This window comes from Pelophylax lessonae, assembly GCF_965119305.1.
Source record: "Pelophylax lessonae genome assembly, chromosome: 7".
NCBI lineage: Eukaryota > Metazoa > Chordata > Amphibia > Anura > Ranidae > Pelophylax > Pelophylax lessonae.
Window position 1 is genome coordinate 215892301 of NC_138774.1, and position 25367 is coordinate 215917667.

The window sequence follows — 25367 nt, forward strand, 5'->3', positions numbered from 1 at the left end:
CTGCTCACTTTCCAAGATGCAAAATAGAACATTTTTATTTTCTCTACTCTTTCTGAACATTGCTGTCCGTGTAGTGAAGGGAAATAGCATGTGAGGGCTTCTATATTATCTGTTCTCCAGTTTTAAAGTAAGTTAAAGCTTCTAGATATGAGAGATGTCTGTATGACAGGATGCCGCAAAGGAGAACAGAATATGTGATATCAAATCAATATATTTCCCGATAGAATCCAAGAGCTTAGTATAGCTGGTATTATAAAATGTCCAGTCTTATTTTAATTGGTTCTCAGAAGTAGCATCTTAAAGGCTGTCTATAACTTGGAATTATAATGAGATCATTACTGGGGTTGTCGCTAAGGTAACAGGTCATCACAACAAAAGGAAATATGGATTAGAGGTCCCTATACCTTTGGGCATTACAGCGCCTGTCTTTTTAAGAGCCTCTCAGGTTGGTTCACAGAAGGTGTTTAAGCTGGGCTGCTGGCACTTCGGTTCCTGTCCTCTGTGACACAAAGTGACAATGGGCTACCCAGAGATGAGGGCCTTGACATCGTCCTATGATGCCACCACCTTAAGGAAGCTAGGTCGGGCTATCCTGCAACACACCTCGGCTCATGGTATCCCTAACATCTTCAGGTCAAGGCATTGGTTTCGGCGCCTAGTTTGGCTTTTTTTTGTGACGTTTGCCCTGTCCTGTGCTCTGTGGCAGTGTACCGAGATGGTCATGACCTACTACACTTACCCATCACACGAGAAGATCATGCTCATCTCCAAGGCCAAACTTAAATTCCCGGCTGTCACCATCTGCAATCTGAACAGCGTTAGACTTTCGTCCATCCAGAAGAACTTTGCCATGTCTACCTCCCTGCAGGTGAGAACATCTAATATATCCTCATGTGTCTGCTGATAAGTGTGTGTGTGTGTGTGTGTGTGGAAGGCAAAGAAAGGGCATCTATGTATATCCCAATATTTTACAAATTTGCTGCTGGAACAACTGTTTTAAACCCCAGTCACTTCTGCTTTTCTGCAGGATTTTGCCAAAATTTGAGTCCAACTTCTTAGCATGTTCAGAGAACCAATATGGTCCCTTTAAAGCTAAGGCGAGCAGGATCATTTGTATTTTTGGGTATATGTCTCAATAACATGGAATATAGGGAACTGCCATTGACAGGTTCTTTGGTGTAAGCTCTAGATCACCCTTGTCCTTGCTTCATTACTGAATGAGTATCTGATCCAAAGCAAATTGCAAGTAGCGAAGTCAGGACTCTTCACCCGAATGCTGCTTTCAGGTCAGTGGCTTATTGCATAGGGAAGACCGAATGAGGATAACACCATCCAAATCGTATGCCTTTGAAAACAAGTCCGGAGAGGCAGTTTCCACATTTCTAGGCAGGTTCTTTTTAAATAACAGGTTTTCTTCAAATGGCTATTAAACTCCAAGATAGACATCCTATATTGTGTGGTAAAGCTGCTACTAACATTCACGGCTATGTATATAAAGGTTCCCAAATCTGTACAGAAGTTGAACCAAACCTGTTGGAAAGATGAAAAATGGGAGCTGCTTTTGTGGACTTGTTTTTAATGGTGGTGGGGCTGTTATTTCCAGCCATTCACTGCTTAGTGACCCAGAAAAATCCAGGGAACTAACCAGGGAAGTGTCTGCATGCTTGTTCAGGGTCAATGACTCAATTAGGCTCATGCACACTTGGCTTAAAAAATGCCAGTTCCCTTGGCTGAAAAAGTTTGTACAAAGTTTGTACAAGTTTAGGAGAGTTTTGCATTTTTTCTGCCAGAAAGCTTCAATCCGAAACACAAACCAGAAGGATTTTTTTGCCTGCCTGTAAACGTTGAGCTTAAGAGCCGGTTCACATATGAGCGACCCGACTTTCGGTGCGACCTGTGAAGTCGCGGTGTGCAGCTCGCACCGTGACCTCGGAGCGGCCGGCATGGACTTCATATCATTGAAGTCAATGCAGGTCGCTCCGGGTCTCCCCAAAGAAGCTCCGGACCCTTTTTCTAAGTCGGAGCGACTTGTGTCGCTCCTATTAGAACGGGTCCACAGTTTCTCTATGGCAGGCGACCTGTCAGGCGACCAGGTCGCCTAACAGGTCGCCCTAGTGTGAACTGGCTCTAAACTATGCCTGTTATTGTTCTAATGTGCATCGACATATAGGATAACATTGAGCTGCTTCTACAGGCAGCTCACAAAAAACTTCTCTAGAATCAGCGATTTTTAAGCCAGTGTGCATGGAGCCTAAGGAGTGAAGTGATTAGAATGTAAAGGAAAGACAGGATTATTAGACAGATAATGATGAAGGATGACTATGATGAATAGTATGACAGCCCCACTGCAATGGCAGCTCCTACTGTATCTCATAAAAGTGAGTACACCCCTCACGTTTTTGTAAATGTTTTATTATATCTTTTCATGTGACAACACTGAAGAAATGACACTTTGCTACAATGTAAAGTAGTGAGTGTACAGCTTGTATAACAGTGTAAATTTGCTGTTCCCTCAAAATAACTCAACACACAGCCATTAATGTCTAAACTGCTGGCAACAAAAGTGAGTACACCCCTAAGTGAAAATGTTCAAATTGGGCCCAAAGTGTCAATATTTTGTGTGGCCACCATTATTTTCCAGCACTGCCTTAACCCTCTTAGGCATGGAGTTCACCAGAGCTTCACAGGTTGCTACTGGAGTCCTCTTTCACTCCTCCATGACGACATCACGGAGTTGGTGGATGTCAGAGACCGTGCGCTCCTCCACCTTCCATTTGAGGATGCCCCACAGATGCTCAATAGGGTTTAGGTCTGGAGACATGCTTGGCCAGTCCATCACCTTTACCCTCAGCTTCTTTAGCAATGCAGTGGTTGCCTTGGAGGTGTGTTTGATGTTGTTATCATGTTAGAATACTGCCCTGCGGCCCAGTCTCCGAAGGGAGGGGATCAGGCTCTGCTTCCGTATGTCACAGTACATGTTAGCATTCGTGGTTTCCTCAATGAACTGTAGCTCCCTAGTGCCAGCAGCACTCATGCAGGCCCAAACCATGACACTTCCACCACCATGCTTGACTGTAGGCAAGATACACTTGTCTTTGTACTCCTCACCTGGTTGCTGACACACATGATTGACACCATCTGAACCAAATAAGTTTATCTTGGTCTCATCAGACCACAGGACATGGTTCCAGTAATCCATGTCCTTAGTCTGCTTGTCTTCAGCAAACGTGCTTTCTTGTGCATCATCTTTAGAAGAGGCTTCCTTCTGAGATGACAGCCATGCAGATCAATTTGATGCAGTGTGCGGCGTATGATCTGAGCACTGACAGGCTGACCCCCCACCCCTTCAACCCCTGCAGCAATGCTGGCAACACTCATACGTCTATTTCCCAAAGACATGTAGAGTGTACAGCTTGTATAACAGTGTAAGTTTGCTGTGGCCTCAAAATAACTCAACACAGCCATTATTGTCTAAACTGCTGGTAACAAAAGTAAGTACATCCCTAAGTGAAAATGTCTAAATTGTAATGTCCAAATTGGGCCCAATTAGCCATTTCCCTCCCTGGTGTCATGTGACTCGTTAGTGTTACAAGGTCCCAGGTGTGAATGGGGAACAGGTGTGGTAAATTTTGTGTTATTGCTCTTACTGTCTCATACTGGTCACTGGAAGTTCAACATGGCACCTCATGGCTGAGGATCTGAAAAAAAGAATTGTTGTTCTACATAAAGATGGCCTAGGCTATAAGAAGATTGCCAAAACCCTGAAACTGAGCTGCAACATGGTGACCAAGACCATACAGCTGTTTAAAAGGACAGGTTCCACTCAGAACAGGCCTCGCCATGGTCAACCAAAGAAGTTGAGTGCATGTGCTCCGCGTCAAATCCAGAGGTTGCCTTTGGGAAATAGACGTATGAGTGCTGCCAGAGGTTGAAGGGCTGGGGGGTCAGCTTGTTAGTGCTCAGACCATATACCGCACACTGCATCAAATTGGTCTGCATGGCTGTCGTCCCAGAAGGAAGCCTCTTCTAAAGATGATGCACAAAAAAGCCTGCAAACAGTTTGCTAAAGATAAGCAGACTAAGGACATGGATTACTGGAAACTGTCCTTTTGTCTGATGAGACCAAGATAAACTTATTTGGTTCAGATGGTGTCAAGCGTGTGTGGCGGCAACCAGGTAAGGAGTACAAAGACAAAGTGTGTCTTGCCTACAGTAAAGAATGGCAGTGGGAGTGTCATGGTCTGGGGCTGCATGAGCGCTGCAGTCACTTGGGAGCTACAGTTCATTGAGGGAACCATGAATGCCAACATTAACTGTGACATACTGAAGCAGAGCATGATCCCCTCAGTTCAGGGACTGGGCCGCAGGGCAGTATTCCAACATAACGACCCCAAACACACCTCCAAGACAACCACTGCCTTGCTAAAGAAGCTGAGAGTTGTAAGATTCTGGTACCCTTAATCACCACTTTCTCTGTAATGCGTCCCACCTTTCTCTTCAGGTGGTACGCATATACCTTTAAGAACGATGATGTCACTGCTGAGCGCCGCAGAGCGGCTATTTCAACCGCCGGCGGTCTCACTCACATTGTTCGTTCAACCTGCCTTGTTATCCACATGCTTTCAAGCCTGTCTCTCGATCGGAACCTCCAGCTATTCCCTTTACCTGGAGCAGACCGGTACCTCGCTACTGATCCCTGTATCTCGCTACCGGATCATTCCTATCTACTGGACCTCTCTAACTACTAACATTACAAGTGATAAGTACCCCGCAGGGGAACCCTCCATAACCTTATTGCACTATCTACCTATGCACATTAAGGACTGTTACTACCTATCCATACTATCCTATCATCTGCACTGTTACATAGGTTGCTAGCTCTTCAGCCTACTACCATCTATCATCTGCACTGCTGCATAGATTGCTAGCTCTCCTGTCTACTACTACCTATCCTTGCACTGGGTAAGTCTATCCTGTATTTGTCATCTGCTGTCCTCACCACCTGTTAGCATACTCGATACTAACCTATCTGCATTTCTAAATACCATCTTGAACTCTCCTATACAAAACCTATCAAGTGATTACCATCCTTGTCACTGTTCACACCTGTCCCTTCAGCACATCACCTTCATACTATCATATACATCCTATCACTCCAGGAACATCTCATTGAGTGTGTATATATCTGTATGTTGAAGCTGACAGGCCCACGGTGATGAGTCCTGGAGAGTTGGATCTGGTATTCAACACATCTCTACATGACTACTGAGTGGAGATTTTGCAGCTGCAAATCCAGCCTATAATAAAAATGCAGGAGCGTTACAAGAGTAAAGGTGATGGACTGGCCAAGCATGTCAACAGACCTAAACCCTATTGAGCATCCGTGGGGCATCGTCAAATGGAAGGTGGAGAAGCTCAAGGTCTATAAACATCCACCAGCTCTGTGATGTCATCATGCAGGAGTGGAAGAGGGCTCCAGTGGCAACCTGTGAAGCTGTGGTGAACTCCATGCCCAAGAGGGTTAAGTCAATGCTGGAAAATAATGATGGCCACACAAAATCTTGACACTTTGGGCCCAATTTGGACATTTTAACTTAGGGGTGTACTCACTTTTGTTGTCAGCGGTTTAGCCATTAATGGCTGTCAGATTACCGCTACCGCCATGGAACGCATATTGGAATGCAAGTGCATGAGCAGTGTGTTTTTATTGTCGGAACATCACTTCCGTTACACAATCTGATGGGTAGCGGTAATCTGACAGAACACCAGCATCTTGATCCAAAGATGGCTGAAGAGCCAGCTTGAGTGAGGACAGCTCCTGATCTCTGGACAGGTAAGTGTCCTAATGTTAAAATCAGCAGCTACAGGATTTATAGCTGCTGACTTTTAATTTTTAAAGAAAAGCTTTAAATAAATATTCATATTATATATCTAAATAAAGGCTACCTTTTACTCCAGAAAAAAATATATGGAGAGAAAAAATTTGATTTCCTTTGCAGAATGCCTTCCGAAAACATTATATGCCCGGCTGTCTCTAGTTCCAGTACTTACTTGGTCAATGACCAAGAACAGACATGCACTCATTTAAATTCAGAGACAACTCATTGCATTTGTAGAAGGAAAGGTCATTATGGGGTGTAGATGAGCAAATGCCGCAAGCTTTCAAGAACAACCAGTTTGAGGGGCCTCTAAGATTCTTCTGATCTGCTTCAGAGGTGCCTTTGACCTGCGTCTGACCTGGTTCTGACCTATTTTCAAGCTCCATGCTTTACGTCACATCTGATGTTGAGGACATGGAACTTTTGTGCCTCCGATGACGTCAGATGTGACGAAACACCCATGACGTTATCACGCACCTCATAACTAGGAAGTGGCCTGTCTGACTCCTGGAACCGGAATTTTACAGAGAAGCTTATATAGTTTTTTATCATGTGAGTGGTTAGTGGTTTTAAATACATTTCAGTTTATGATTTCACGCTATGTGGTCTTCCCAATTTTTTTATTTTTTTTTATTTTAACTGTTATGATTGAATCTCATATGGCGGATGAGACGCTCATAAGGATGTAGCCAAATAGTCAGAGGAGACATAATTTTCCAAATGGGGACCATGCAATTACCCATGCGCTATTGACTCTTGGTATACCTAACAGAGTCCACTAGTTTTGGTAAGAATTCTATTGTACACAAGGTGATGGAACACTTGTGGTGTTTTGATGAAAATAAAATCAGTGAAGTGCCTCTAAGTGCAATAAGATGATGTATTTTAACCACTTTAGCACCGGAGGATTTTACTGTCTTACGTCCAGGCCACTTTTTGCGATTCGGCACTGTGCGACTTTTGCGCGGTCAATTGCGCGGTCATGCAACGCCATACCCAAACGAAATTTATGTCCTTTTTTTCCCCACAAACAGAGCTTTCTTTTGGTGGTATTTGATCCCCTGTGCGATTTTTACTTTTTGCGCTATAAACAAAAAAAAGAGCGAAAATTTTGAAAAAATAACAATATTTTTCAAATTTTTGTATATGAAATTCCCCCCCAAAAAAAATGTAAAAATCTAAATTTTTTATCATTTTTGGGTAATTTGTTTTCTGCTACATATTTTTGGTAAACAAAATCGCAATAAGCGTATTTTGATTGGTTTGCGCAAAAGTTATTGCGTTTACTAACTAAGGGAAATATTTCTGTAATTTTTGGTGGGTTTTTTTTAACGAGTAATGGCGGCGATCTGCGTTTTTTTTTTTTGCGGGACTGCGACATTGTGGCGGACAGATCGGACCCTTGACTGACATTTTTGACACTTTTGGGGGTACCAGTGACATTACTACAGTAATCAGTGCTATACATATGCACTGTTACTGTAAAAATTATACTGGCAGGGAAGGGGTTAATTTTTATTGGAGAGGGAGGGGTTAATGTATGCCTGGTGCTTACTAACGTGTGTGGGGGGAGGGGACTGAGTGACACAGGGACAGATCGCAGGTTCAGCTATGCTGAACCTTGCAATCTGACCCTGCCTGTCACTTAGGAGATCCGCCCGCTTTGTTTACACAAGCAGGCGGATCTCCACACTCGATGGCCCGACTCCCGCTGTAACTAAATACAGCACGAGCGATCCTACGGCGGCGCACGCTGGTGACGTAGGTCTACATCGCCAGACGATAATGAACCACTTTGCCGCAGTACAGTCAACGTGACTGGTCGGCAAGTGGTTAATAAACCCTACAACAGGGCTACTTACAATAGATAGGTAATAAAATAAGCACATCAATGAGTGTAGGTCTGGAATGCCAGTTGCAGAGACCTGCGGGGGCTGCTGGTACTGCCAGGTGGAATGTGACAGGAGTTCCCGAGTGGAGGAAAAAGCCGCCCGCAGCGTGGAACACAGCCAGGGGTAGGACGATGCGGGTAGGGTTTAGGACTAGATTGCAATGCGTTTCGGAGAATGCGCTGTACCATATAGGGGCATGCGCCCTCCCTTGTCAAGCTGTTTTGGAATAGCTGATCCTTGGAGTACTTGCAGTGTGGCGGAATTCCTTTTTTATGGTGCAAAATTAGGAGTCCTTCTTCAGATTGCTTTGGATTATTTTGCGTTTGATTTACTTTTTGGGGACTATTATTTTATTTTATTGCGATTGCTATTATTATTCATGCACTGGTATAAGGATTCATATTTTTTCTTTTTCATTTTGTATATTTTCTTTTTTTGATTTATGTTTGTGTTCTCATTTGTGCGGCCCTTTTTGATTTTGTTATGGTATATTAATATGGTATGGTATGTGTTTTTTTTTTATACACTACTAATGGCGGTGATCAGCAATTTAAAGTGGAATTTTAGTCAGAAAATTAAGTCCTGCTGGATCATTTCAGGCTGACCCCTTTTGCAGGTATAGCTATGTTAAACATTAAAAATAAGTGTCTATATTGTTTAAAATCCAGTAATACACTGTCACACCCTGCTCTGCATATGCTCAGTTGCTCCCCATTTTTAGGTATTTTTAGGCACTGCCGAGTTTGTAGAGGCTGATTTGCTGACAGCCTTAAAGAGAAATGAAATCCTCCTATCCTTTACAGCGAATGAAGCTGCATCTGTTTGAGCTGCAACTGCCATGGTGCTGCACATGTGATCAGTTTATAACACCAGCCATTTGATGTTTTGACAGTTTGGTTGAGGACATAAGCAAATGTGAAAGTCAGCAATCCTGGCCTTCCAGGAATGTTACTGTTTTTTTAAAACTGTTAAATGAATGGATTTAGTCCCGCTTTATGATTTACTGCAGGGGCTCTGGGCTTCAGCAAAATGTCGGCCTCCTGCAAGAAGAAACAGGAACAATTCTGGAGGCAATTTACAGCCCTAACTAATTTTGGTAGCATACTTATTCATGTGGAATGTATGTTCTTTGCTAAAGAACATTATTTTTTATTACGTTGTTATGGATAAAATTCCACTTTAAAACGGGACGGTGATAGTGCGGTGTACAATCTGACACTAACTGAGGCTGGGGGGGAACTGACTTTCTGCCACTTATATCTCCAGCGACACTAATACCGTAATAAGTGCTAATAATATGCTCTGTCACTATACTAATGGCACTGACTGGGGCGGTGGGAGTGCACGGGAGCGCCCCTAGCCGCAAATGCAAATCATATATATATATATATATATATGTGATGCTGCACAGCCAAGCCACACTGTAGCAGTAAAGCTACAGGAGGTGGCCAGCAAGTGGTTTTAACAGAAGTTGGTGGTGGTAGGTTGCATTGATTTATTTGCTCATTTTTGCGATTAAATCTGGTTGGAAGTGGGTGACAGTGGGTTAATTTACCCATAAAATGTATGAAGGATTGTATTAACATGCCTTATGATATTTCAGATATATATTTCAGTTTATGCCCATCCTGTGATGAAATGTGGGCCCTTGCATTTACATCGTAACGAGCTAGACGGACAACCATTCATAACAACCTTGGACAGCAGACAGCTGTATTTTGCATATAGATGAAAAGACATTGACATGTTCAACATTTTTCCATTCATTCATTCAGACACTTAACGAGTTAAGGCTTAGCATTTCGATTACAAGACATTTTGCATAGAGACTGACACCACCATAAACAATTGACAATTGCTTACATTAACACAGACAAGCTGAACACAGGACGGACCGATACTACAACAAAACACCTCATATTGACACAAATGCATGGCGAAAGCAAAGGCCCTTTTATGTACTATTCTGTCTGATATGTGCTATTGACTGATGAATTATAAACCGGTTTGGAGCAGTCTTTCCCGCTCAAAACATGCCTTAAATATGAGCTTCACGTGCAATAAAATTAGTTGTGACTGCACTACGTTTGAGTGCTATGTGTTGTCATAACTCCCGGCCGGACGAGGGTGAATTCACTATCTAGAAAGGAAGGTTAGCAACTGAAGCGCTGTAATATCATTGTGATTGCCTCCTGACAAGATTTGAGCTAACAATGTATTTTAGGCAAACTATATAATTCTATCATTCTGACTCTGCAGGGTTCTGGTCTAGAAACAATCCACCGTAGAAATCGATCGCATGTCAATTCCTCTGCAGAATTTCAAGATGAGACAATACAGTATGCCAGTGCCTTCAATAAGTTTGCTTCTGAGTTTAACCAGTTATCCGATGAGCAGAAGATTGAAATGGGACATCAGCTGGAGGACATGCTAATCTTCTGCAACTTCCACGGCCAAGAATGCAACGCGAGGTAGGTAAAACAAAAGAAAACAGCAGTAAAAGACCTTAACCAGGCCTTCCACCATTTTCAGATGGTTTATTGAAGAACTGTATATTTAAAGCCAAAAGTATGGAAAATGCAGGGAAGGGTTAGAACCTTGGTCAGGTTTTTTCTTACTGGGAGATCCATCCTCTCTATTTGCCCCAATGACTATTGTCTCTGGGACAGAGAGTGGGGAAAAGTCAAACTTTTACAGCTGCCTCCAGAGCAGGAGATGAGTAGAACTCCTCAAATAGGGACACCTTTTTTCATGACAACTGTGCCCTCAATTGGGAGATATTTCCATTCACTTCTCGTTGTGTCTCCAAGATAGGAATTGAGGGGAAATCTCCTCAATGGTATGCAGACACAACAATATCTGAAAGTGGTTCTTATCATTCTCTACTTTATCAAAAGTTAAAAAAAAAAAGGTTTTGGCTTAAGATTCCTATTAGGAATTAGGGTACTCCCTACTCTGCTTACCATTATATGATCAACAAAAAAATGGTACTGTAACTGAAGTATATAGCTTCTTACAAAGATACCACTGCTCCTCGAATTCCGCCGTGGGCAGTCCTGTTATACTTGCTGAAGAAGAGATCAGAACTGTGATCCTATTCCTCAGTGGAAATCACTAGACATTGTCATATGACTGAATTCCATGAGATCAAGGTTTCCTTAAATTGGAACTAAACCCTTCTATTGTATTCAGCCAAGGAAGCTGCCATCTTAGCCTCTGTCTGACCTTCCATTGCCATGATGCTGCACATGTGATCAGATATGACACCAGTCATTTAATGGTTTCACAGTTTGGTTGAGAGCACTAGCAAATGTGATAGTTAGCAATCCCGTCACGTTCTGGGAAAGTAACTGTTAATTAAAACTGTTAAATTGATGGGTTTAATTCCACTTTAAGGGGAATTAAACCTACTTATTTAACTGTTTCCCAACACAGCAAAATTCAAGGCATGCCTGTTACAGTTACTAGTATGCCTATATTAGCCCCCAACTGAACTGTCAAGCCATCACATGACTGGTGTCCAAGCGGCTCACATGAGCAGCACCACAGCAAATATAGATCAAACAGAGACCAAAATGGCAGCTTCCTAGGAGGGTTTAGTGCCGCTTTAAGTGAAGGTAAGTGTTTCAGAGCTACTAATACATTTTAGTTTTTTTGGGGGGGAAACGGTGGAGGAAATGCATAGCTGATGACAGGCCGGAAGGTGAGCAAAAGCAAAAATGGATTATATTGCAGCTTACCCATTCTTAGATGTGATGGCTACATTTTTCCTTTTTTGCGCCTGGTGATCTGGCCAGTAAGTTTGGTTTTTTTTAACTTCCTTTTAACCACTTGCCTACTGGGCACTTAAACCCCCCTCCTGCCCAGGCCAATTTTCAGCTTTCTGCGCTATTGCACTTTGAATGACAATTGCGAGGTCATGCAGCACTGTTCCCAAATGTAATTTTTATTGTTTTTTCAAACAAATAGAGCTTTGTTTTGGTGGTATTTAATCACTTCTTGGGTTTTTATTTTTTGCTGAACAAACAAAAAAAAAAATGAAAATTTTGAAAAGAAAAAACAGTTTTTATAGTTTGTTATAAAATTTTGCAAACAGGTAATTTTTCTCCTTCATTGATGTGTGCTGATGAGGCGGCACTGATGGGCCCTGGTAGGCACTGATAGGCTGCACTGTTGGGCACTGATAGGCGGCACTGGTGGGCACTGATAAGGTGGCATGATGGGTGGTACTGATGGGCAGCACTGAAGGGCACTGGTAGGTGGTGCTGAAGGGCACTAATAAACAGCACTCATGAGCAGTGATGGGCACTAATAGGTGGCACTGATGGGTGGCACTGATGGGCAATGATAGGCACTGGTAGGTGACACTTATGATGGGGCACTAATTGGCACTGATAGGTGGCACTGGTGGACAATGGTGGGCACTGGAAGTGGGCACTGGTGTTTGACACTGGTGGGCACTTGTGGGCACTGGTAGGTGGGACTGGTGGGCACAATTTGCCCTCTCCTCTTCAAGACCGATCTCCCTATGACAGCAGCCGGCGATAGTTTTCTTTTTCTCTTCACACTGACAGTGAGAGGAGAAAAAAACAGCTGATCGCCGGCTGTTGTCTACTTCACATGATCAGCTATCATTGGTTGATCACGTGGTAAGGGCGCAGGACCACCCCATTACTCCGATCTGTGATCAGGCGAGTCTCAAGGACTTGCTGATCACAGAGCAAGCTGGGCCGCTCTGCAGGGAGCACGCAGGCTGCTCGTGCACGGGAGCACGTCAATGTATGCCCTCCCGGCAATTTAGGTCCGCACTGTAGCCGTCTTTCAGCTATAGCGCAGGCGTCCTGTAGTTAAACAGACCAAGCTGTCCAGCAAAAATAGCAGTTAGAGACAAACCATTTAACACTGACAGAGAAACTTACAGTAGCCAAGCTTTAATTAATATATGTAAAACCTTAATATCAAAAGGAAAAAAAAAAACATTGCTGTAACTGCTTTAAAAGCGTTAGCTGGAGTTTGCAGCTTTAATTTTATAGTCAAGTCCTTCTAAATCTGCTAGTTCATCTAAAGTAAAAGTAAAAAAGCCTAAAAAAAGAAAACTAACACAGCCACTACATCTGAGCAATATTTAAAAATTTTATTTTTGGGTTTAAAGTTGTTCTAAATGCATAACATTCTTTACCTTAATACATTCCTTTCATTAGGGTAAAAAAAGGTCCCAGTAGCATTATGGCCTCCTCTCCTCCGTTTCTCGATCCACGCGTGTTCTCCCCATCTGTAACAGCTCTCTCCCTGCATACACAGTACACAGAGGCAGCAGCCATTGGCTCTCGCTGCTGTCAATCAAATCCTGTGAGCAGAGAGCGGGAATGTGTCTGCTCCATAGACGCACACAGCCTGGCTCAGGAGTGAGCCTGCATATCTGCCCCATAGCAAGAGGCTGAGCTGTGCTTTGTGTGTCTATGGATGCACACAGCCCAGCTCAGGAGCAAGCCTGCACATCTGCCTCCATAGAAAGTGGTATGCTATGGGGGAAAACACACAAGAGGAGGAGCAGGGGGCCCTGGCGAGGGACCCCAGAAGTGGAGGTTTAGGGCCAGGTAAATTTAACAAGATCCTATAGGTAGAGACCATGTTATCTTTGCCTGTGCTTTAGGTCTAAGAATGCCGAGCACTGTGCCGAGCTCTACTCTTGTTTAGAGCCTTATGCAATCCGGGACGAATGTCCAGAACATATATCTTCTGTGTTCCAGGAATTCATCCCTGAACACATAGGGCCCTAAACACCAGAGCCATTCGCCACAGCGTTCAGCCTTAATTAGTCAAAGCCTGCCAAAGACTTTGAAAGGCTGCAGGTAGCAGGGCTGGATGCTGCACCTGTGCCTCTAGGGTGCACTAAAATGCCAAATGCACGCTGTGCCTGAATCCTTGTGCCAGGGGCCTAAGGGAGCCGAGGACTAATATATGTTTTTATTTAAAGCAAGCAGGCAATATTAACTTTTTTACTAAAGTGTTACTAAACCCAGGACTCTGCATTCACTATATCTGGTCTCCCACAGTACTCAGAACATGGAAATGCAATTGCTGTATTTATCCGCCTATAACATGCACAGGTGTATAACACAAACTTTAAATGTAAGTGGGAAGTTTCAGGAAAAAAAACGTAAATTTTAAATAAAGAATTTTGAAGCAAAATAAGTCTCAGTGCCCATCAATGCAGCCTGATCAGTGCACATCAATGCAGCCTCACCTTTGCCCATCAATGCAGCCTGATCAGTGCACATCAATGCAGCCTCACCTTTGCCCATCAATGCAGCCTGATCAGTGCCTATATGTAGCCTCACCATTGCCCATCATTGCAGCCTGATCAGTGCCCATCTGCAGCTTTATCATTGCCCATCAATTCAGCCTGATTAGTGCCCATCTGCAGCCTCACCTTTGCCCATCATTGCAGCCTGATCAGTGCCCATCAGCAGCCTCATTATTGCCTATCATTGCAGCCTGATCAGTGCTCATCAGCAGCCTCATTATTGCCCATTATTGCAGCCTGATCAGTGCCCATTTTCAGCCTCACCATTGCCCATCATTGCAGCCTGATCAGTGCCCATCATTGCAGCCTCATTATTGCCCATCATTTCAGCCTGATCAGTGCCCATCAGCAGCCTCATTATTGCCCATCATTGCAGCCTGATCAGTGCTCATCAGCAGCCTCATTATTGCCCATCATTGCAGCCTGATCAGTGCCCATTTTCAGCCTCACCATTGCCCATCATTGCAGCCTGATCAGTGCCCATCTACAGCCTTACCATTGCCCATCAATTCAGCATGATCAGTGCCCATCTGCAGTCTCACCATTACCCATCAATGCAGTCTGATCAGTGCCCATCAGCAGCCTCACTATTGCCCATCATTGCAGCCTGATCAGTGCCCATCAGCAGCCTCACTATTGCCCATCATTGCAGCCTGATCAGTGCCCATCTGCAGCCTCACCTTTGCTCATCATTGCAGCCTGATCAGTGCACATCATTGCTGCCTCATTATTGCCCATGATTGCATCCTGATCAGTGCTCATTAGCAGCCTCATTATTGCCCATCATTGCAGCCTGATCAGTGCTCATCAGCAGCCTCATTATTGCCCATCATTGCAGCTTGATCAGTGCCCATCAGCAGCCTCATTAATGCCCATCATTGCAGCCTGATCAGTGCTCATCAGCAGCCTTACCATTGCCCATCAATTCAGCATGATCAGTGCCCACCTGCAGCCTCACCATTGCCCATCAATGCAGCCTGATCAGTGCTCATCAGCAGCCTCATTATTGCCCATCATTGCAGCCTGATCAGTGCTCATCAGCAGCCTCACTATTGCCCATCATTGCAGCCTGATCAGTGCTCATCAGCAGCCTCATTATTGCCCATCATTGCAGCCTGATTAGTGCCCATCAGCAGCCTCATTATTGCCCATCATTGCAGCCTGATCAGTGCTCATCAGCAGTCTCATTATTGCCCATCATTGCAGCTTGATCAGTGCCCATCAGCAACCTCATTATAGCCCATCATTGCAGCCTGATCAGTGCTCATCAGCAGCCTCATTATTGCCCATCATTGCAGCCTGATCGGTGCTTATCAGCAGCCTCATTATTGCCCATCATTGCAGCCTGATCAGTGCCCATCAGCAGCTTTACCATTGCCCATCAATTCAGCCTGATCAGTGCCCATCTGCAGCCTCACCATTGCCTATCAATGCAGCCTGATCAGTGCTCATCAGCAGCCTCACTATTGCCCATCATTGCAGCCTGATCAGTGCCCATCAGCAGCCTCACCATTGCCTATCAATGCAGCCTGATCAGTGCCCATCAGCAGCCTCACTATTGCCCATCATTGCAGCCTGATCAGTGCCCATCAGCAGCCTCACCATTGCATGGAGATTAGAGCATCCGGATTACACAGAGCGGAGATCTCCTGCCTACTCGGCGGCTGCTGTTATACGAAGTACAATCTCCTGGACCACCCCCCCCCCTTCCCCCCTGAGGCATATCGGCATCTAACACGCACACATTATTTGCACTCTCTTGTCAGGGCGAAAAAAGTGTGTGTTATACGCCGATAAATATGGTATTTTAGTAAATATAAACTGTTAAATACTTTTTTCATTAGCAGTCTTCTGACTTCTATCAGTGTCTGCTTAAAGCTTGTAGGAGGAGTTTTCATTCTACTCCGACTGTCCTATGAGGCTGCATGACCCCTGACCTTCTGTCTGGACAGTGTTGATTGGTCCTGTGCTGATCACATGCACCCTCCCCCCCAAAAAAAAAAAAAAAACAACTCTAGCAATAGACACCAAACTGAGCATGTGCCGAGTGCCCCCAAGGCTCTGTAATATCAGATAAATTGGGGACAATAAAAGAAAGGGAGGATCAGAGAAGACAGGATTAAACATCCTTTTTACACAATGCAGAGGATTAACCCCTTAGGTTCCACAGTGAGTATAACAAGCCTGCTTTACACTTTAAGTAAGAATGAGGTTTGATATTGCTGATATGCAATACTGTTTCATCTGAAGCCTGGATTCTATTAATAGGTCAATTTTAAAGCAAAACTTCCATTTTTATACCAAACCAATTGAAAAAATTCCTTGCTAAGTCCTCATCTTCCTTATATGGTTCTGTATGGTAAAACCTGTCTGAATCTTGTTTTATGTGAGAGTAGGGCTTAACACAGGCAGAGTTTTCAAACGTAACAATTTTTACTGCTCATGCTTGTCCTGACAGCTCTGGGAGATACAGAGCAGGTTAGGGGAACACCAATGACTCCAGGAAAATCCTCTGGTCATATAGGCAGGCAATTACTGTAGGTGCAGACACTATGCCAAAGCTGGCCATACACACATAGATTTTTTTCATTTAGACTGTGGGCTAAATGAAACAAACAAATGTTTTGTTTTAATTACTGTGTTCTGATGGCCGGTGTGACCGGTTGTCATAATCCCCGAAACAGTGACTGCAGCTGATTGGATGCAGGCATTGTTTGACTAACAATTTTGTGCCTTTAATTTTTCAATCAAGGAATGTCGGACGCAGTGCTGGGAGTGATAAGGAGTGGGCAGGAGGGACGGCTGCCCTAGGCACTGTGGTATCATGCAGTGCTGTATTTTGGCCTAGGCCAACAAGGCCCAGGCCTAGGGCAGCACTTTGCAGGGGGGCAGCAAAAAAGCCACCCCCTCCACCTGAGACTATTGGCCACTGATTGCTAGAGCCGCCTCTCTCACCCTCTCTCTCTCTCTCTCTCTCTCTCTCTCTCTCTTATCCCTCTCTCTCTCTCATCCCCCTCTCTCTCTCTCTCTCATCCCCCTCTCTCTCTCCTTCAATTTTGGAGGGAGTCACATCCGTTAAAAAAGGAGTGAGGCAAATTTACATGGGGGGTGCCCAATTTTAGTCCTGCCTAGGGCAGCACAAAACCAAAATACACCACTGGTATCATGTGAGGTGGGGGGGGGGGGCACAAGGAGATTGGGGGTAGGGGGATTTGTGTTTGAAGGAGGGATTTAGGGTGCTGCAGAGTGTAAATATTCTTCATGAAGGGGAAATTTGGGGGAGGTGCAAAGAGTAGTGATTTAGGGTGATTTGTGTTGGAAGGGGGATGGGGGAAGAGGATTTGTGCCAGGTGGGGGATTTGGGGGCAATTTGTGGGGGGGGAAGGAGACATTTACCAGGAGGAGAAATTTTAGGGGTAGAGGATTTGTGCTAGAAGGGGTGAAATTGTTCCTAAAGGGGGGGGGGGGGATCGGAGCTGCGGGAATTTGGGGGTGGGGGGGCAAAGATTTGTGCTCAGATGGTGGAATTTATGCTTAGGGAGTAGCATGCAGATTAGTGCTCAGTGTTTTTGTGTTTTTAGGGGAGATTTTTGCTGGCAGATAATGTTCATGCATCTTGGGGGGGGGGGGGGGGGGCGAAGTTTGCCGTTAGCTCTAGATGACTTTGTACCAGCACTGGTCGGACAGGAGGGTGCTGACGAGGCCAATCACAGAGTGAATTTTTGGCTGTTTCCTGATGAACTGGCCAAAATTTGCACCATAAATGGTCAGCTTAAGTGGACTCCTTAAAGAAAGAATTAAAAAAAAAAAGGATAAAAAAACAAAAACAAAAAAAAAAACGAAGGTTAATTACTCCTGTCTAAATTGGCCCTAATATGTGTGTATGATGTATGATGCCAGCGCAAATGGGCGGCACTATATAACTGACCATAATAAATAAATAACTATAATAAAAATAAAAGAAGCCACACACCTAACTTTTAAAAAAGTCTGTCCACCCTGTAATATTTGAGAGTTCCAGATCACTAGCCAGCCACTCTTGTAAAAGCAAACAGTTATTATTTTTTAAAAAAGCAAACAAAAATAGCTTATTTGTCAGCATTAAAAAAACAAATCAGTTCATCAATCGTTTGAACAAAGCAAAACTTTGGCTCACCACCAGCATAAACTTGTCCCTTAACCACTTTACCACCGGAGGATTTTGCTGTCTTACGTCCAGGCCACTTTTTGCGATTCGGCACTGTGCGACTTTAACTGACAATTGCGCGGTCATGCAATGCCGTACCCAAACGAAATTTTACGTCCTTTTTTTTCCCACAAACAGAGCTTTCTTTTGGTGGTATTTGATCACCTGTGCGATTTTTACTTTTTGCGCTATAAACAAAAAAAAAGCGTTTATTTTGAAAAAATAACAATATTTTTCACATTTTTTTATATGAAATTCCCCCCCCAAAAAAATGTAAAAATCAAACTTTTTTTTAATTTTTTGGCCAATTTGTTTTCTGCCACCTATGTTTGGTAAAAAAAAATCACAATAAGCGTATTTTAAATGGTTTGCGTAAAAGTTATTGCGTTTACTAACTAAGGGAAAGATTTCTGTCATTTTTGGTGTTTTTTTTTTAACGAGTAATGGCGGCGATCTGCGATTTTTTTTTTGCGGCACTGCGACATTGCGGCGGACAGATCGGACCCTTGACTGACATTTTTGACACTTTTGGGGGTACCAGTGACATTACTACAGTAATCAGTGCTATACATATGCACTGTTACTGTAAAAATGACACTGGCAGGGAAGGGGTTAATGTTTATTGGAGATGGAGAGGTTAATGTATGCCTGGTGCTTACTAACGTGTGGGGGGGAGGTGACTGAGTGACACAGGGACAGATCGCATATGTTCAGCTATGCTGAACACTGCAATCTGTCACTCCCTGTCACAAGCGGGCGGATCTCCAAACTAGATTCCCCGACGATCGGGGAAGAGCGGCGGCGATCGCCGCCGCTCCTCCCCTGGCCCGACTCCCGCTGTGACTGAACACAGCAGGAGCGAGCCTCTGGCGGCAGGCGCGCGCCGCCCACAAGGGGTGGAGTCCAGCGAAGTAGGTCTACGTCGCTGGATGATAACGAACCACATTGCTGCAGTAGCAGCAATGTGAGCGGAGTTAAAGTGGTTAACAGGGTTTGAAGTCCCCGGCTTCCAAATTTCAGGATCCATATGTAAAGATCAGTCCCAATTCTCTTCTATTTGGGTCCCCTGTTGGCAGTCCTGGTTCCTTTCCCCTGCTAAGTGCCATAATAGCAATCCACTTGCTATTGGGGCACTCGAGCATGCTTGCTCCCGAGCCACATTCCTATGAATGGACATTGTACATTCACACACAGAGCGTGGCTCGGCCCCGCTCCCGTTCTCTTCTCACTGGCTCCTCACTGGCTCACTGACTCCTGCTGCTGTGTGAGTCAATTAGGAATGAGAGACTCCTGAGAGCCGTTGCTCTCATGCATCGAGATAAGGCTCAGGTAAGGATAGGGGAGGGGCAGTGCCAGGGCAAGGTCATTTAGCGCCCAGGGCAAAGATGCCAAACTGTGCCCCCCATTCCCTTTGGGTTAGGGTCAGGGTGCCCCCAATCCCTGCAATAAACCAATGCGCCCAGGGAAGCTGACCCTCCTGCCCACCCCTTGTCCCGGCCCTGGGGAGGGGGGTGGGAGAGGGGGAGCTGCACTCCTGCAATCCTGGAAAAACTGTAAACCAGTTTTCCCTCTCTGCCAGATCACCCTGGAAACCCTCACCCTGCATGGGTGAAATATACTTCCAACTGTCTCCTGTCCTCGCTCTTAATGGGACAATTACCCAAACAATGGGAACTCATACAGTATCTCCCTACCAAGACCCACACCTAGAGTCCTGTAAAACCCAAACATGATATTTTACTGAAAGTGGGCCTTTTCTAAAAATGGAAGATCCACCCTATCAAAAGCTCCCGCGCCCCCCATGTAAATTTGCCATAAATAAAAAGTAGTCACCTCTTTAGTTCTCACGTATTGCAAGTCTATAAACTGTTGTGCATTTTTGTGGAAAGGTGGAGGACCTTCACTAGAGGGGACCTTCTATTATCATGGATGGTCTGCTTTAAAGCCCAGTGGGGCCCATTTTTATGTTTTTAGTGATTTGGATGCAGTTAAACTGCATAAAAAAGAAAAGCCTTTACCATTTTATTTTTAATATTCTAGTGCTAGTGTCCTGTTGCAACAGCATGTTGGAGAACCAGACTGGTGCTCTCTCATAGAGCACAGGGGACCAGATCTCCAGCAGTCTGACATGCCCTCTGCACAATACTCCAATAAACAATATTTACTTTCCCTGAGCAGCTTTGGTGATACCCTTTAACATCTATTGTTACTAGTATACACATTCAGGATCCAAGGGGATTGCATGCCTTAAAAGCACAAGGTCAAGCAATAAACACCCATGAAAAAAGTCAGACCTTGGGGGCCTATCAACTCTGACTTTAAGCTCTAAAGCTATACATAGTTACATAGTAGGTGAGGTTGAATAAAGACAATAGTCCATCCAGTTCAACCTGTGTAGGTGTGTGTGTGGCCGTAATCATCTCACATAGCCCTGAATGTTCTGATCCTTGAGCTGTACGTCTAAGAGTCTTTTGAAAGCCACCATACTTCCTGCAGAAACCCCTTTTGTGGTAGAGAATTCCACAATCTTGTAGCCCTAACAGTAAAGAACCCCCCACGTTGCCTGAGGTTAAAACGCTTCTCCTCTAATCGCATTGTATGCCCTCGAGTCCTCATGCAATCCCTTCGACTGAACAGCTTTTTTTCTAAGCTGAGATCCCCATTGAGATATTTAAAAATTGCTATCATGTCCCCTCTCAGGCGTCTCTTCTCCAGGAAGAATAAATCAAGCGATTGCAGACGCTCTTCATAATTAAGGTCCTCCAATCCCCTAATTAGTTTAGTTGCCCTTCTCTGGATTCTCTCCAGCTCCAACACATCCCTCCTGAGGACTGGCGACCAGAACTGGACAGAATACTCCAGATGCGGTCGGACCAGAGTTTTATAAAGTGGAGGGATTATAGTTTTATCTCTAGAATACATCCCTTTCTTTATGCATGCTAATATTCTGCTGGCTTTGGCAGCTGCCACTTGACATTGCATGCTATTGCTTAGTCTATCCTCTACCAAGACTCCCAGATCTTTCTACATTTTTGATTCCCCCAAAGGTTCCCCCCCTAACGTGTATTGTGTTTTTATGTTTTTAGTCCCCAAGTGCAAAACCTTACACTTCTCCACATTAAACCATTGGTAAAAAAAGTAAGAAAATTAAATAAAGGCGGCAAATAGAAATCCTTCATAAGCAAACCTGTGCAACTAGAAAAAATGTGAGATTAAATATTCAGATTTTAAAATAACCTCATTGTCTTCTAGCAGGTCCCTAAACCTAGGAGAACATGCTAGCAGAGGAATGCGACCTCTCCCAAGCCCCACCTTACCACCCAGCTTTTAGCTTTAGTGTATGTCTCTGTGTTTTAATATTCTGCTTTATTTGGCTTCTGGCGCTAGAAGTTACTAGAACTAGCTATGCATGCCCAATTTACAGCATAATTATGTCGTGTTGGTGGCTTTCACCAGAAATAGAGGGATTAAGTACAAAGAAGATTCTCCAAGCATCTCATTGTGTAACACAGGTAACAAAGCTGACGTGTGTAATGAAATACTTTATTATCAGATCAATTACTTTTTTGGCTACATATTCTACAAACCTTATGGCCGGTACACACGATCAGAAAATCATACAAAAAAATACTGCTTTGGAGGCGATTGTATGATAATCTGATCGTTCGTACACAGCTTTCAATACAATACAAATACATTACAACCAGTGGCGGCTGGTGCTCAACATTTTTGGGGGGGCGCAAACAGAAAAATGAGTGACCAGCGTGCCCCCAATCAATGCAGAGCGCCACAGCATGCCCCCATCAATGCAGAATGCCACAGCATTGCCCCCAATCAATGCAGAGTGCCACAGCATGCCCCCCAATCAATGCAGAGTGCCACAGCATGACCCCCAATCAATGCAGAGTGCCACAGCATGACCCCCAATCAATGCAGAGTGCCACAGCATGACCCCCAATCAATGCAGAGTGCCAAAGCATGCCCCCCAATCAATGCAGAGTGCCAAAGCATGCCCCCCAATCAATGCAGAGTGCCACAGCGTGCCCCCCAATCAATGCAGAGCGCCACAGTGTGCCCCCCAATTAATGCAGAGTGCCACAGCATTGTCCCCAATCAATGCAGAGCGCCACAGCATTGTCCCCAATCAATGCAGAGCGCCACAGCATTGTCCCCAATCATTGCAGAGCGCCACAGCATTGTACCCAATTATTGCAAAGTGCCACAGCATTGTCCCCAATCATTGCAGAGCGCCACAGCATTGTCCCCAATTATTGCAGAGTGCCCACAGCATTGTCCCCAATCATTGCAGAGCGCCACAGCATTATCCCCAATCATTGCAGAGCGCCACAGCATTGTCCCCAATTATTGCAGAGTGCCCACAGCATTGTCCCCAATCATTGCAGAGCGCCACAGCATTGTCCCCAATCATTGCAGAGCGCCACAGCATTGTCCCCAATCATTGCAGAGGGCCGCAGCATTGTCCCCAATCATTGCAGAGCGCCGCAGCATTGTCCCCAATTATTGCAGAGTGCCCACAGCATTGTCCCCAATCATTGCAGAGCGCCACAGCATTGTCCCCAATCATTGCAGAGCGCCACATCGTGCCTCCCTCAATGCAGTGTGGGCTTCCCCCCCCCCCCAGACCAATGCACTTACCTGGCGACGGCTTCCTCTTCAGTCCCGGCGGCGGCGGCTTTTCCTCACTCTGTCCCCCGGCACGTCTCCACGAGTACTTCCGGTCCCGCCTCCTCCTCGGCCAATGGCAAGGGGTTTGCCTTGCGGCCAATCAGGAAGCGCGTATCGGACGCGCTTCCTGATTGGCCAGGAGGAGGATCGGTGTGGCAATAGCAAATTTTAATTCGCTATTGTCACACAATGGGTGGAGTCGGGACGCACTGCTCTGCGCCCCGGCTCCACCCTTTGCATCGCCCTATTAGAGCCTCTGGCTCTAATCAAGTGATGTTAAAAAAAAAAAATCCCTATTAAGCTCCATGCGTCCGGCGCCCTGCATGCAGATTAGGCCTTGCTTTGTGTGCATTTATGTTGGAACAGGAAAGGGCTATCCTAAAAACTGTTCCCACAAAGTTGGGAGCATGAAATTGTCCAGAATGTCTCTTGATATGTTGATGCCTTAAGAATTCCCTTCACTGGAACTAAGGGGGCAATCCCAACCCCTGAAACACAAACCCCACACTATAATGCCCCCTCCACCAAATGATTTGGACCAGTGCACAAGGCAAGGTCAAAAACATGGATGAGAGAGTTTGGGGTGGAGGAACCTAACTGGCCTGCACAGAGTCCCGACCTCAACCTGATAGAACACCTTTGTGATGAGTTTGAGTGGAGACTGCAAGCCAGGCCTTCTCATCCAACATCAGTGCCTGACCTCACAAATGCACTTCTGGAAGAATGGTCAAACATTCTCATAGACACGCTCCTAAACCTTGTGGACAGCTTTTGCAGAAGATTGAACGCTGTTATAGCTGCAAAGGGTGGGCCAACTCAATATTGAACCCTACGGACTAAGACTGGGATGCCATTAAAGTTCATGTGCGTGTAAAGGCAGGCGTCCCAATACTTTTGGTAATAGTGTATCTATTTATACATTATTTGTCTTGCAAATAAATATTCAATAATTTATAGCTGATCAGACAGCACAGTAAAAATAACTATCAGGCACAATCTCGATGAATCATCCAGCAAGGGAGGAGCCACTGCTCTGACTCAATGACTTTTGTGTAAACTTCATTGTGAGCTATTGATCTCCGTAATCAAACATTTGTTTACAACAAAGGAGCTAAGGAGAATATAGAAAATGTGTACTGGATCCTAAAGCTCCACCTGGTGGCTGCATTATAGACTACAAAATATTATTGTGCTATATTTCATATTTACCTGATTTACATATTTATGTTTTATTTTTTCATTTTTTTTTTATCTTGATTATATTAAAGAAGGAAAAGATGTAAATGTCCATTAATATTGTTGGTCATCCTTCTTTTCCAGTTATTTCTCTGCTTTCATTAACTATAAATTTGGAAACTGTTACACATTCAATTCCCAGAAGCCCACAGATTTCAAAGGGAACCCTGTCAGTACCAAGCCACTGAACATAACCAAAGCTGGCTTTATGTATGGTAAGATTTTGTTTGAATCATTTTATTGTTATTTGAAACGCAAATGAAGTCTCTTTTAATGTGATTTAAAGTCCAACTGAAAAATATCTTCAGTTAGCTCTTGTTTAATTAAAATGAATATGTATAATGCTAACTCAGGGCAAAGCAGCAGCAGGCTCCCTTCATAGAAGGGAGGGCACCTGATGGAGACCAAGGCAAGTATGACTGTATAACTACAGATCAAAGGGCCCTATAGCATCATTTTAATGGCGCCTCCTGGCGACCTCCCTACTGTCATTGATTTTCACATAAGTACAGTATGTCTATATCAGGAGAGGTGTGAACATTGTACAGTTCTAAGACCAGTGAAGTGAATTGAAGGTGTCGTCAAGAGGCGATCATCAGTTCACAGAGTAACATTTTAACCACTTTACCACCGGAGGATTTTGCTGTCTTCCGTCCAGGCCACTTTTTGCGATTCGGCGCTGTGCGACTTCAACTGACAATTGCGCGGTCGTGCGACGCCGTACCCAAACGAAATTTACGTCCTTTTTTTCCCACAAACAGAGCTTTCTTTTGGTGGTATTTGATTTTTACTTTTTGCGCTATAAACAAAAAAAGAGCGTTTATTTTGAAAAAATAACAATATTTTTAACATTTTTTTATATGAAATTCCCCCCAAAAAAAGATGTAAAAACCAATTTTTTTAAAAATTTTTGGCCAATTTGTTTTATGCTACATATGTTTGGTAAAAAAAAAATCGCAATAAGCGTATTTTGATTGGTTTGCGCAAAAGTTATTGCGTTTACTAACAAAGGGAAAGATTTCTGTCATTTTTGGTGTTTTTTTTTTTTTTAACGCGTAATGGCGGCGATCTGCGATTTTTTTTTTGCGGGACTGCGACATTGCGGCGGACAGATCGGACCCTTGACTGACATTTTTGACACTTTTGGGGGTACCAGTGACATTACTGCAGTAATCAGTGCT

The 25367-nt window shown here is 44.3% G+C and overlaps 1 protein-coding gene across 1 annotated transcript in view; it reads left to right on the forward strand.

Annotated features, from left to right (window-relative positions):
• Positions 1 to 517: 517 nt before the first annotated feature.
• LOC309559841 (epithelial sodium channel subunit gamma-like) overlaps positions 518 to 25367 on the forward strand; it is a gene marked incomplete at its 5' end in the record, with an annotated part of 64059 nt that continues 39209 nt past the window's right edge. Inside the window, 3 exons of the mRNA XM_082263274.1 lie at positions 518 to 868; positions 10031 to 10242; positions 24271 to 24401. Of these exons, the coding sequence (XP_082119400.1) occupies positions 518 to 868; positions 10031 to 10242; positions 24271 to 24401 (694 nt within the window). The remainder of the gene's footprint in view (positions 869 to 10030; positions 10243 to 24270; positions 24402 to 25367) is intronic.